General features: G+C 48.7%; 1 protein-coding gene across 1 annotated transcript; it reads left to right on the forward strand.

Annotated features, from left to right (window-relative positions):
• Window positions 1–580: 580 nt before the first annotated feature.
• On the forward strand, window positions 581–13,839 carry LOC132324369 (TOG array regulator of axonemal microtubules protein 2-like). Its single transcript, XM_059840416.1, has 11 exons — window positions 581–677; window positions 1,406–1,538; window positions 3,165–3,270; window positions 4,009–4,244; window positions 5,764–5,916; window positions 7,033–7,150; window positions 8,110–8,213; window positions 9,573–9,777; window positions 10,957–11,173; window positions 12,023–12,109; window positions 13,500–13,839. The coding sequence occupies exons 1-11, from the start codon at window positions 581–583 to the stop codon at window positions 13,733–13,735; spliced, it is 1,692 nt and encodes a 563-aa protein (XP_059696399.1). The 3' UTR covers window positions 13,736–13,839.
• The last annotated feature ends 703 nt before the right edge of the window (window positions 13,840–14,542 follow it).

Consider the following 14,542-nt stretch of genomic DNA (forward strand, 5'->3'; position numbering starts at 1 on the left):
GCTGTCTGCACTTTCTTTGGGAACTTCCCCTGCCTGCCTCTGGAACAGGAGAACAAAAGCAAAGCAATACTGGGTTTTTCTTGTTTCTTAGGGGAAGCAACACTGCAGTTTGGTTTTAAGCTAGAAGAGGGTAGATTTAGATTAGATATTGGGAGAATTATTTTTAAATGAAGGGGGTGAAAAGCTGGCAGGATTTGCCCAGAGAAGCTGTTGCTGGTCCATCCTTGAAGGTGTTCAAGGCCAGTTTGCATGGGGCTCTGAGGAACCTGATCTAGATGAAGGTGTCCCTGCTCACAGGGGTTGGACTAGATGGTGGTTAGAGGTGCCTTCCCACCCAAACTCTCTAGGACTCTCTGATTCTGTGATCACTGTCCCATGTTAGCGTGCCATTGTTATACTCAAAGTTCTTTGGGATAACAAAGAGATGTTGCCCAGCTCCAGCAAGTTTTCTGGCCCTTTCGATCGCCAGCCTCTCCAGCTGCCTCCACTTACAAGCTCCTCTTTTGTCCCTGCAGCCTTTAGCCTACCACCTGTCGCTGGCACAGCTCCTAGTGTGCAGAAGAAACACCCTGGTAGTGCCATGAAGAAAAAGGTCCTCAGGAAGCAGGACAACGTGCCCTTACTGCCCAGTACACCCACCCTCCAGGGGGATGGCAGCTTCCCACGCAGCTCCTCAGGTAAGCCTGCTCCATGGCAGCTTTTTCCTGCTGGGGTTTGTCCTTGCACAAGGAGCACAAACTGCCTCTTGCCTCAGCCAGCACAGCTGGGATCTTGGGTCCATAGCCTGTCCTGAGAATGAACAGCAAATCTACTTTTGAGTTCCCCCAAAAGTGGATAGTCTAGAATATTTGAAGTCAATGGAAACAGAGGTCAGGTGTGAAGGGTCAGGTATGGCTGGTCCCTGGTCGGTGCTCTGTGGGGACTGAGCTGGGCCCAGCAGGGCTGGCTTGTTCAGGCTTGGCTTGGTGCTGTTGCGAGGCAGCTGCAGGTCTTTCCTCAGGGAGCTGCAGAGTGCCCCTGTCCTCAGGGCTGGGGGAAATCAGGGCGCTGAGAGAAGAGAGGCCCCTGAGGGGTTCCCTCCTGGGCCAGCCAGTCCTGCTGTCGGCACTGTCTGGCAGGGAGCGGGAGCTCTGCGGCCTCAGGAACCTGCCGCTGGCTGTGGCACCTGTGGCACTTGGGAGCTGGCGCTGTGGGGGCAATTGTCAGGTGCAGCCTGGAGCTGTGCCCAGCTGGGGGAGGCTGGGAGCAAGCAAGGAGCCCCAGGAGCCAGCCAGCAGGGAAGTCTCTGAGCCAGGGGCAGGGTGTGCCACACGGAACCCTGGCTGGGAGATGGGGCTGCAGGCCGCGCCATGGCGGGGTGCCTTGCCCGGGGCTGCAGCGCCCACGGCCGACCCTCTCCTTACAGTGACCTCGCAGACGGCCACTGGGGCCAAGCGACGAGAGGAGCCGCTCCGTGGGCACGGGCAGAAGGACAGAGCCTTTTCAGACCCACCGCAGTCCTTGCAGGAGGCACTCTCCATGCTGGGCAGCGACGACTGGTAAGGAAGGCCCCGTTCCCTCGGTGTCCCTCTTAGCGTTAAGGTCGCTCAGAAGCGTGTCTTGCTCGTGCCTCGGAGCGCCGAGAGCCCAGAGGGCCAAAGGGCACTGGGGAAACCACTGCAGAGCAGGGAGAGCATCAAGATGGGAGAGCAGCCTTTTCTTGGCCTTGCTCTGCAGCAGTGCTGCAGCTGCAGCAGGTCTGTGCTGTTTCCTCCCTTTGCCTGCTGCTCCATGGAGCTGCAAAGGAAATGCTGAGGGAAGAGAGAAAGCTGTGGGATGAGATGATTTGCTGGCTGAAGGCAGAGGCAGGATGGCAGCAGTTTTGAGTGTAGAGATTTGGGTGCCTTGGGCCGCTGGCCCAGGGGGACTGAGTAAGATTCCTCTCTGCTCCCACTGCTGACAGCAATGGCAGGGACTCCTGCATATGAGCCCCAGAAGCAGCTCCAGGGAGCTCCTCTTTCTGAGAAATGGACTGAGTTGTGCTTTCAAGTCCCTCAGCCTGCCTTTACTCCTGAAGGGCTTGTGGCAGAAGAGAAGGAAAAAGAAATAAAATCCTCGAGTAATCTTGCACTTTTGGAATTCAACTTTTCCTTCTCACTGCTTCATATAGGCCTGAGATGTTTTGTCAATACTCACAATGGGTCCCAAAATTCTACAGAGACAGAAGGAGGCCCAGAGGTGATAACCCTACAAATGTTGCTGATATTGGTTGTCTTTTTGATGTCTGGGTTTGCATCCACTCACTGATGGATGCTTCATTCTCACAGGGATAAGCGTGAACAATTGGCCACAATGCATCTCCTTTGCTTTGCCCTGTCTCTTCTGCTTTCTCTTCCCCATATCTCTTTGGTGCCCTGTGAGGTGCAGAGAGCTTCTGCAGGTGTGGGGGGTCCTGATGACACTCGGGGGTGCCCGTGGGATCAGTCGCCAGCCCTGTGCTGCAGCCCTGATGCCTCACACACCTTCCTGAGCCTGAGGGCCTGCACAAAGCACGTGCTGAGAGATGGAGTTGTTTGCACCTTCTAGATAACATGTTGCTGTTGTGGGGGTTGTTTTAGGAAGGAGTGTTCTGGGAAGAGCCAGAGTTTCAACAGTTCTTGCCCAGGGGTAGAATCTTCTGGGACATCCTGCTGTGGTTTTGGGGAATGTGTGAGGTGGAGTGGAGTGGGTGACACACAAACCTGGACTGTAGAGTGGAAACTCAGCTCCAGCGTGGCAGGGCAGACTCTCAGTGCTGAACTGCCTGCTGGGGCTGACAAAGAAGGAAAATGCCCCAGTAACAGCCCAATGGGACTGTGTCTCAAGGACAGGTAAAGGGAGGTGACAAGAAACAGCAGCATGACCCAGCCTCACAGCTTCTAGCAGTGACAGAGGCACTTCATGTGCCAGAGATTTTCAGAAAGGACACAAATGAAGACTCTGAAAGCCCTCTCTTTGCCTCATGGATTTGTGTATGCTTTTGACAGCCACAGCATCCTGTGGCAATGTGTTCCGTGATTTGATTAAATACTCCTTGAAAAGCACCTCCCATGGTTTGACTGAGCTGCCTGCCTGGTCATTTCAGAGGGTGCTGCCTAGTTCTTGGGTAGAGAGAAAAATCAATCCTTTTGGTACTTGCCTTTCAGGGAACTGAAGGAGAAGGGACTCTTCAACATCCCACGCCTGGCTGAGTCCCATCCAGAAGTCCTGCTTTCCAGACTTCATGAGATTTGCTTGGCAGTTACCAGCGAGGTGAGAACATTGCTCTGAATTGTCCCCCATACTTCATACATGGCTTGTGGAGTAGATATGTGCTTGTTCATCTCCATGTGTGCTCAGGCACTGCCTTCATTTCTGGTTTTAGACCTTCTATTTCTAATGTCTGTCAGCTATCTGTAGGATCTGTGTGTACATGCAGCTGTATTTACTGGCAGGTCAGGTGTCTGGCACTTGTCTTTGAGTGTGGTGCCATTATAATACAAGGCAGAAACTGAGACACTAATGACATTATATGGCAGAGTCCCAGTCTCTGCCCAAGCTGTAATTGAACACTGCAAATGAGGCTGTAGATCTGAGCCTGTGTTTTCTGTTTCCTGTCTGAGTGCTTAAGGTACAGGAGTTGCTTTTTTGAACAGGAGCACTTGACTGTTTTATTTTTATGACTTGTGCCTTTATGGTTTGAAAGCATCCCTTACTTTATTTTGCTTCTTTGTTTTTCAAATCAAAGGGCCTAAAATCAAAGCAATTGACATTATAGAAGGGTTAAGTAGAACACTTCAGTGAAACATTTTCTTTATGCCTGCAGTAAGCAGGTGTGAGGCCAGAAATTGATGCCAGAGTAAGTGCCTTTCTTGGGCTCTTCTGCTCTTTCTGTGCTTTTATGTTCCTCTATACACAGCAGGACATGCTGTGATTTCCTGGGAGTTTTGTCTAAGGAAACTGGTTTTCTTTTCAAGGTGATTCTTATGTTTCCCCTCATGACTTCCCCAGGTGACCAACCTCCGGTCCAAGGTGTCCTGTTCTGCAGTTGTCACTCTGGGAGAGCTCTTTGCCATCTTGAAGAAGGACATGGACTCTGAGGCGGATGAGGTTGCTGTGGTCCTTTTCCACATGGTGCAGAACTCCCCAGAGTTTATTCAGAAGGCAGCCTGTCAGAGCCTGGGGATGATGGTAGAGAACATGACTCCTGCACGAGCAATGACTGTTCTCATGGACAAGGGAGTCAAGTAAGTTCTTCTTCTTCTTTTAGTGATGTTCTTCACCTTCCAGTGTGTGGGTGAGGGAAGGGATGAGAGAGAGAATGGGAATGCTGGGAGGGAAGGGTTCTGTATCCTGTATCTTCTGGGGATTCAGTGACTTAATTCTCTGATCAACCTCATTGCTTTCCTCTTGTCACCTGTTTCTGCCCTCCTGCAGCCCATTAGGTCACAGAATCACAGAACTGTAGAATATGGGGAGTTGGAAGGGGCCCATCAGGACCATCAATTCCAGCTCTTGGCTTTGCACAGAACAGCCCAAGGGTCACACACCGTATACCTGAGATGGTTGTCCAAATGCTTCTTCAACTCTGTCAGGCTTGGTGCTGTGACCACTGCCCTGGGGAACCTGTTGCAGGGCCCAAGCACCCTCTGGGTGAAAAACATTTTCCTGATATCCAAACTAAAGCTCCTCTGATGCAGCTTCCTGCTGCTTCCTGGAGTTCTCTGTCAGAGTTTCCTTGATGTGGTGAATGGAGGGGAAGTGGACGTGCCTGCAAGGGCTAAGGATAGAGCCTTGTGCTTTTGTGGGAAGAGGGACAATTGCAATTGCAGCTGTGAGTGCTGTTGCATATTTTGCAGCGCTAAGCACAGAGGCCCTGGGGAAAACCACATATCTTCATGATGCCATTAACCTGAGAAATAAGGAGGGTCCTTGCTGGGGTGTGGAGCACATGGGGGAGAGTGTGCTGGGTATGGCACAGCCTGCACAGCAGGTGCAGCTCCTGCCAAAGGGAATCTTGTTTGAGTGTCCTGGCCTTAGAGCTCTATGTTCTATTCAACCTGATGTTTCATGTTAGCCTTGAGATGATGAATCACTTTCCAGGCACCTTCACAGGTCGAGTGCCATGGGAAGCTGAAGCAAATGCTGCCCTAAGTGTTGGTGCTGGGCCTGAAAGTCCCCAAGAGATAGTCTCTAGAACAGGACAACCTGGCTAAACTGACTGGCACCCTTTCCTCAGCTTTGCAATAGGGTAAAACACTCAGATGTATCCCTTGCCAAGGCTCACAGAAGAAACAGGCTGCATTGCTGGATATTCTGCAACTTCATGCCCCACAGCATGTTTTCCCTGCATTTGTTTTTTCCCAGAGGTCTGCAGATTTGGGGATGAATGGGTGGAAAGAGCCTCATGGCGCTGCAGCTCTGTGTACTGGGTATCCTCTAATGGGTCAGCATTAATTGTCCCTGATTTCTAAATAATTCATATGTGATCTATTACTTTAATTTTTCTCCAATGAAATTTTGGGAAAGAAATGGAGTAACAGATAGTGCAGGGAGACTGAATTCTTCCCTCTTCCATGCAGGCAGTCCTTCTGTACAATGCTAACTTAGTGTTTATCTGAGGACAGAACCTTCTGCAGGTGTCTGAAGCTGCAGGGAGAACCCAGGCTCCTTCCCCCAGCAAGGCCAGGGAGCACGCTCTGGCCAAGGCCTGTGCTGCTGCTGCTCCTTGTCCCTGTGCCCCAGGGTTTGCTCTCTCCTTCCCAGGAGCCGCTACACCCAGGCGCGGAAGTGTGCGGCCGAACTCCTCCTGTCCTTGGTGGAGAAAATGGGAGTCACCAAGCTCGCGGGCACCCCCAGGGCTGAGAGGCTGGCACAGGTGGCAGGGACACTGGCTCAGGACTGTCACAAGGACACCAGGTAATGATCTTCATGTCACCTCCAAAACCAGGAGAACCGTTTTGTGTTTGGCTATAAAGGCAAAACCACAAAAGAATGGAAACTCAAGGAAATAATAAGGGACCTCTCTGTGTGGATAAGGGTCATCAGATCATGGAATATGCTGAGTTGGAAGGGACCCATGCAGGTCATCAAGTGCAGCTCCTGGCCGTGTGCAGGACAGCCCAAGAGTCACTCCATGTGCCTGAGAGCATTGTCCAAACGCTTCTTGAGCTCTGTCAGGCTTGGTGCTGTGACCACTGCTCTGGGCTGCCTGGGGAAATGACTGTACTGGGTAACCTGAGGTTGGCCAGCAAGAAGGAGCATTGCCACCTTGCTGTGACTTGAAGGATTCTTTACTGAGATCAAAAGAGTGCTCAGATTAGCCAGTCCAACAGTTTAGGTTGCGCAATAGAAAGCCAAATGTTGGCTAATGTTCGTCACTGAAGGATCCCCAACATCTAGTTCACATTAACTTAAGACTTCCCTAGAAATAGTTCAGAGGTATTTGGCAACATATTCAGTCTTTCTAAACCTCTTCTGCAGATTTCTAGAATGCTGTTTTCTGTGGCTCAGTGACCTCCAAATTTCTTCTTGAAGAAAACTGTGGTTTCCTAGTGGCAAAATCACCCCAAACCACTAAAATCCCCTTACTTTGATGATGAAATTCCCATTAATAGCTGCCAAGAACACCAGAGCAACTAGCTGTCCCTGTGCATACATATAGTATAGAATAAACAAAAGCAAGGATGAGGTGAGAAAGGTAAATTACTGTGCAATGGCAGTAGGACACTGCTAATAGGCTCTGACAACAAAGCAGATTTGTTTCGCTTGTTCCCTGGGATCCTTTGATCCCACAGAAGCACACCCCCAGTTTCAGAGAGAAATGGTATTTTTCTCTTGCCCCACGTTCTCCTCTTACCTCTTGTGTTCAGCTGCAGCACTGGGCAGTGTCAAGTGAGGTAAATCTCCCTCTTTGCTGAGTAGGTAGTGCCTTCTCATGCAAGCATTGCACCTGATGAGTTTAAGGCATCAGCCTCTTCTGTTAACACTCCTCCTTGGTTCACTTTTCTATTCTTTCCTTCTTTCCTTCCTTAGGCATTATGGACAGGAGATGGTGAAGATGTTACTGAATAATCAAAAATTTAAAAAGATTTTGGAACAATCTCTTTCCCCACATGACCTGGAAGATATCCTGACAAGAATTAAGAAGAAAGTAAGTGCTTGGCAGGAGGAATATATCCTTTGTGCAAGTATTGTGCCTGCTAAAATGAGATCAAACATACCCAATGTGTCTTTATCTCATTCCTCTTCTGCTGAATCACTTTGCTTCTGGGAATGAGCTGTTAATCCTCAGCCTCTTCATCTGCAGACCACAGAGGAACTGCAATTATTAGGGAAAGAGTGGGGTTTTGAATACTTTGAATATTGGTCACAAAGAAGAAAGGGAAAGAGGAGAAAATGGGTTTACACTCAGTTTATGCCCCAGCCACACTCTCCCTATTCTGCCCGGAGTAAAGCAATTAAGTGGGAATGGTGCTTCTGAATATAACAGAGTCTTTCCAAAAGAGACTGGAAGTAGCAGTACCAAGGAAATTTCCAAACATAGAAAAGATGTCCAAGTCAATCCTAGTTACTACGATTGCTGTCTGTCTTTTGGGAATACTGCCCTGCTGTAAAGCCCTGTGGAGCTGGAAGAAGCTTAGTGAATTCAGCACCATCCAATGGGAAATCATGTGTTTGTTTGGGGGGGATTTTATTCTTTTTATCTACACTACAGAAGGGAGTGTGCCTTGGTGCAGGAGCAGGGAGAGTAAGCGTTGAACCAAATCAACTTCCAGCATAATGGGCCAGCCTCCAAAGAGTCCAATTTGTTCTGCTGCTTCCTTTAAGACCACTCAGTGCCTGTCAGTTTGCATTATTCCCATTTATGCTCAAGACTAATGAATTTGGGAATTTAGACTGCTGCTCAGTGTGGTCGCACCCATAATCTGCCTTGGGCTACTGAAAACACAGAGTTGGCATCACTGAATCTCTGGTCTTTTTCTTGTTTTAAATTAGGAAATGTTTCCCTAAGCCTTGGTAGCAGTGATCCTGGTTCTAACTTGTGTTTTAAAGAGGGAATTTCCTATTTTATTTTCTAAAGATTCATGAGGTTTCTCTATGTCTTTGTAGGGGATGGAAAACCAGAAGGGTGAACACCCATCTGTCAAGGAGCCGGTGAAGGAGAGGAACGATGGCTCAAAGAAGCCCCCGGCCACATTGCCTTCTAGCAAATGGTACTGAGCACTTTTGTCAGATGTGACCAAGCACATGACAAGCTTTACATGCCTCTTCCTCAGGCAAATCTTTCTGCTGGAGATGACCAGTGCCAGAGATTGTTTCCTTTCCCTACAAATGCTCTAGGATTAAAAAATGTAAACTTCTGCATTGTGTTGAACACAACTTCTCTGCAGGGCTTTCCACAAAAATTGGGTGACAAAGAGACACCCATTGGTTGCAGCTCAGACGATCCAGTGCAGTGGTAGTGGCAGTGTTGTGGAGGCTAGGAGAGGGCTAAGTCTCTGCTGCCTGACTTGAGACAAGTCAATCCAACCAGGGTTTTTTTTCATCCAAGTGGAGTCCTTTTTAGATGGGTGTTTTAATGAGAAGTCCCAGTCTAGAAGCAAGATGCCATTCCCCAAACAAGCAGTTCCCATCCATGTGGTTTGGCCTGGCTGATTCATGGTTTTCTTATCCTGAAACAGTATAAAGTTTGAATAGTAAGTAGCAAGGCAATTCCTGAGCAGCTTTGGTCAACAGGTGTCTCAACGTGGACTTTTTGTCTTGCTATTCCTGTCCTTCATAGAGTTTGCTTGTTGGACAGCATGTTTGGTTTATTTCCCCCTGTGCTGCAATCAGCATTTAAGAGAGGAATTTGGTCCTTGCTGTCTCTTCATGCCAGTGGCAGAGCTACTTGTACCTGTTCTCCTCTGATAACAGAGGGAATTTATTTAGCTCTGTCATGGTCAGCAGTGGCAGGAAAGTGACCACATGCCTCAGTAGCATGGCTAGCATCTTCCTGTGCTCATGGAAGAGATAGGTTGATCCAAGAGGATTATTCCCGGAGGGTTTGTTAAGCTGTGCATCTAGTCTCTAGGGAAGCAAATGAAATGTGAGTGTAGTTCTGGCATGTCTGGCTTCTGTTTCTATCTCTGTTCCTGATTTTCTGGATCCTTCAGCTATGCCCCTGTTCATCTGTTCAGATGCATCTGAGCTGCTTTTCCAGATTGTCATGCCTGGTGTAGAGACACTTCTCCAGAATGATGAGTTTCCTTATTATAAGACACACATGTCCCATATGAGCAGGCGTTTAAACTTGGAAGTAGTGTCTCTCTTTCCCCACAAAGCATGCCTTGGAAGGCATCTGAAGATAGATCAGATGCATCTCATCCTTGGTTTTCCTGAGTGAGCAGTGATGAGAATGTCACTTGCAGATTGTCTCCCATAATGATTGTCACGAGGTCCAAGTTGTTCTTCAGAGCCTCATGATTTTCTAGCTTGAAATCACATCATTACGAAAGCTCCTCAAGATGTTTGGCTCACAATTAACTGAAGGTATTATCAGCCAAAGGTCCTAATTTGGTTTTGTTTTCCAGGGTGAAGTCTGCCCCTGGTGGACGCCTCCTCCACCATCCTAAAGCCCAGGTCACATCACCTGCAGCTGTGGAAGGAAGGGAATCACTCCAGAAGCTTTACCATCTCCTGGAAGCCAAGGGGTTTCAGGCACGGATGGAAGGAGTGGCACTCCTCCTAGATCTGTGCAAAACCAGCCCCCAGCTGATCTCCAGTAACATTGTCCAAGTAAGTGGGGTATCTTCATTGCTCCTTTCATTTAGCTCCTTTCCCAAGCCTGTAGAAGTAAAGTTAATTCAGTGTGTCTTGGCACTACATCCTGGCTGTTTGGGACAGGCTGGTCCCTCTTACCCAGACAAATTTAATTCAGGTCCAAGCTTCAGGACAAGTTCTTTCAGCCCAGCTGTATTTGTCTGGCAGGTGCCTATTGCTGCTGTTCATCAGATGATGGCAGAATTTTCTGCTGGTGTAACTGCTGCTGTCTCCTACTCCCAGCTGGGTGAAGTGAAGGGAATCCAGCCATTGAAAGCATGGCAGTTATTCTCTAGACAGAAAATGGGTTTGCATGGGGAAGAGAAGTATCAGGCTGAGTTGGTTTAAATGAAATGTTTTTAAAAGGATACTTCTGTAAACTCCATCTTGTCTTGCACAGGCACAACTCTGGCTACTCATTTCCATCCTCATCCCTGTTCCTCTTGGTAAAATAGTGCTCACCCTTCTTGAGGGGCCTTTTTATCTCTTTGGAAAAGGAGAAAAACAGCTAAGGACAGATCTATCCTTTCTCCTCCCAGTGGCTGCTTTGTCCCTTTTTCCAGAAAATGGTACCTGATGATGTAGCTGTCAAGGGACTGAACCTGCTCCAATGAGAGCTGTAGAGCACATTACATTTCAGAAGTCCACCTGTTAGTTAGAGAAATGGTCTGGATCCGGGAAGAGTTGATCAGAGCCTGCCCATCTCCAGACACAGGTTCTGAGACAGACAAAATAAAAGTTAGATCTCCTCCCGCCACAGTTTTGGCAAAATCATAACTGCCCTCAGTACTTGAGGCAACTGTATGGAAAAATGGGCATGGTAAATATCGGCTTCCATACTTTGAAAGCAAAGGTAGTCTTCTGAATTAATAAATGGAATTGATTTAATGATTTCTAGGTGGAGAGAAATACCATAGGAACTTTTCTGTCCCCAACCAAAATTCTTAAAAACGGGAGAAAATCTTTCAAGCAGCATCAGGTTGCGCAACTATTCCAGTGAGTGGCCCACAGGAAAATGGTGAAACTGTGCAGGCAAGGGCTGACCTGACGGAAAGATCCCTTTCATCTTTTATATTGCTGAGTGCTCATTTCTGCATGCCCTCTTGAAACAAGGACATTTTAATCCAGCTTTCATGTTGTTTGTTCTCTTCACAGATTTTTGATTATTTTGTCCTGAGAATAAATGACACCCACAAGAAAGTGAAGCAGAAGGCGCTGGAGGTGCTGGCAGAAATCACTGGACTCCTGGAAGATGCCCTGAACCCGGTGATGGTCCGTTTGGTGGAAGGGATAACAAAGAACCTGAACTCAAAGGATCCCGGGGTTCGTGCTGCAGCTGTGAATGCACTGGACAAATCTGTTGCTCATTTGGGTAAGGCTGAGCCCTGGCATGGACTCTCCTCAGCTGTGTCTCTGTCTCTCCCACACAAGAGAGCGCTGAGTGCCTTGGGAACTGTTGCTGTCTGTGGAACGCTCCAGCTGACACCCACCAGAAGCTGTGGAGGTGCAGTCCTTATGCACCATCCCCAACAGGCTGGAATGTGCAGCAGCATTTCCCAACAGTCCCAGGAGCCCTGGGCTCTGTGCTGCTGGTCTGAAGAGCAAGTCCTGGACTACAGCTTTGCTACAATTCAGAGGCAAAGGGGTTTTGGAGTTTGCTTGGGCCCCGTCTGACTTCCCAAATGAACAGCTTTGCTGTTGGCATGAAGGGACACTGGCCCATCAGAGCTTCTGCAGAGCAGCCACCTGGAAGGCTCCACAAGGCACTGGGGGAATATGCCTGAAAAATGGAGTGTTGAAGAGGCAGGTCTTCAGGGGGCAGTTTCCACTTTCTCCACCTCAGCTGCTCTGTGAACTCACAAACTGCCTGAGTCAGTGCCTTTCTGTGTCCCAAGTATGGGCTTCTTCCCTTTTTGCTCTGGGATGCAAAACCTTTTCACTGCTTCCATGTGACTGAACTCTTGAGGTCCCTGATGTGAAATGTTTTAACATCGCTCCTGGGACAGCAGACAGCTTTGGATTTACAAATGTGAAAGGAGAGCTTTTCTTTTGGAATTTTAAACCCTGCCAAGTAGGCTGGAAGGAAAGAAAAAAAGGATTCAAAAATCAGCCGAAATCGACTTTATTGTATAAAATGGGGTTGCCCCTGCCCTTTTCCTCCCCACTCTCCTTTCTCCTATGTCCTCAGAAGAGTGAGCAGAGATGTGTGTTTCACTTGTAGATGAAGTATCAATGATGAAAGAGCTCAGCCACCAATGGAGCCAACTGAGTGGCCAAGCTCTGCTGGAGGTCACGGAGCGTATCACAGGTATGGCCTCCCCTTCTAAGCCAAGAGGTCTCTGAGGGAGTATTTACAGGGGATGCCTGTGAACAGAGAGCAGAGTAGCTCCTCCACATCAGGAGGTGCTGAGCTTGTCCCTCCTGCCCAATAGCCAAGGCAGGTGTATTTGGCAGGCTTTCCCTGGCTGCTGCAGAGCTGTGCAGCCTCTGAGATGGGGGCAGAACCCTCACTGAGGCTGAGCTGTCACTGGGGCTCTTCTCAAGTTCCGTAGTGACCAAAGTCTTTAACTGCATTTAAACTCAAATGAAGTCCCATTTTAAAATGGGGACCAGAACCCTTTTCCTGCTTAGCAGAATTGGTTTTGGGTACTTTCAGGAGCTCTTTCAAAGTTGATGACTGCTAATGGATTAACAGCATAGAGAAAATGAAGTCTCTTCCACCAGAGAGTAATAAATGGATACTACATAACATTTTGCCTGATCAGAAAATAAGACTGGTCTCCTGAGCATTTCAGGTGTTGATCTCTCAGCCAAATCTGCCATGCAAGGAGCTTGTTGGTAGTAAATTTTTGTCTGTGTTTGATACAGTTCAGTTCAGAAAGTGAGCAGAGAGCAGATTCCAGAGACAATGTGAGAAAACACTTGTGTTCTGGCTAAATTTCAGTCCCCTGTGTAGCCTTTTTCTCTCTCTATGCCCCTATTTCAGTGGACATTGTAAGAAAAAATGCCATTAACATTGGGAAGGGAAATGCCATTAAAATGTGGAGATGCTCAAATGTCAGGGCAATGGGGCCTGGGTAATTCTCTAAGACACACGGAGGTTTGAAGGAGTTCTTTGTTGGAAGCCACAAAAGCACTCTGCCAAAGACACCAGCTCGTCACTGCTGTTTCTCATCCAGCTATCAAGCAGCACCCATCTCTGGTGGGCTGGAGTTTTGAAGTGTGTTCTAATACTGCCCTTTGCTGTGGGCCATGGAGCAAGGGGAAGAGTCAGATGAGACTTTTGGCCCCTGACATCAAAGTTACAAAAATGGAATCATCCCTTTTATTAGAAATTTCTCAACTGCCTTTGTAGGATGCATTTCCAAATCTTCCGTGTGGGTTTAGACAATTTCTTAATGGAAATAAAAGGCAATTTGACATTTTATTCATTGTTCATGCAGAAACAAATTGTGAAATAATTTAGTAAAGGTACCAAGTCTGCCACAGGTACAAGGCTCTGTTTGGAGAAATTAGTCCTGAGGGGTTGGTGGCTCTGTTTCAAGGATGATCAGCTGCTTTGCCCATTTCTGGCTCATGGGGCTCTGTGTGCTATTTCACTGATCTTGGCCAGAGAGGCTTCCAAGAAGCAAAACCAGAGGTAGATCCTTGTTTGCATTGAGGTTGATGAGTAAGGAGCTGTGTCTCTGTCCCGGCAGATCTTGTGGAGTGGGTTTATGCCAGGAGCCCTGAAGTGGTCCAGCGCTACGCCCTGCCCGTGCTCTGGTCCTGCCTGGAGAACAAGGCGCTGCCTGTCCGAAGCGCCAACGTCTGCGCTGTGGTCACCAAGCTTGCCTGTGCCCTCTGCGAGGTGATGGGCACCCAGCTGATCAAGTGTGCTGAGAGCAAGCCTCCACACGTGCAGGAAAACCTCTCCAGCCTTTTGGGCTGGTGAAGGTTTCATGTTCTCCAGAAAGCTGACCAAGTTCTGAGTTGGACACCTCCGGATGGGAGTTTTAGCTGTGCCAAAAATGACCAAAGACTAAGGAAGGGTGTGCATCTGCCCCACTCTCTCCATCGCCCTTCCTAGTCATGGCATGGGGGGCCTGAAGCAACTCCAGACTGAGGATTAGGTGAAGATCAAGCATGGATCAGCCTCACACAGAGGTAAGCGGGGAGCTGGGCTACTCTCTGGTGGGAGGAAGGGTCTTGTGGCAGCCCAGAGAGGCTGCGCTCACTGGCAGGGAACACTTGTGCCCTGCATGTGCCCCCTGCAAGGAGCTGTGCTGCTGCCAGTGCCCCTGGAGCTGTAGGGCTGCTGAGCTGTGGGGCAGGGAGAGGAGCAGGAGGCTGCATGTGCAGCTGAGCCATTCCTGGAGAGCACAGGGCTCTGGGCTCCCTGCTGTCCCAGGGCAGCCCAGTGGCCAGGCTGTTCCTGTGGTAGCTCTGGGGAAGTGGGGCAGGATTTTCCCCTGGCCTGCTTCAAGTGTCTGCCAGGGAGGAGCATGTTTCCCTGTGCAGCTCTTTAGAAGCTTCCAAGGAATCTGTTCCATGAAATATGGAGCTTCAGATGCTTTAGATTTTCATTGCAGTCTCTGTTAAACTTTGTGTCTCCCCTTTGCAGGCCTGACTGGCTACAGTCTTACCAAGAGGTTTTCCCTGGATGTTTCTGATGTTCCCTTACCAAAAAAGTCCTTGCCTCCAGAAGAGCTGTTTTTTCTCAAAGATCAGGAAGAGGCTGCTGACTGACCGAAGAGTGTTT

The sequence above is a fragment of the Haemorhous mexicanus genome, chromosome 3 (assembly GCF_027477595.1).
Source record: "Haemorhous mexicanus isolate bHaeMex1 chromosome 3, bHaeMex1.pri, whole genome shotgun sequence".
Taxonomy (NCBI): Eukaryota; Metazoa; Chordata; class Aves; order Passeriformes; family Fringillidae; genus Haemorhous; species Haemorhous mexicanus.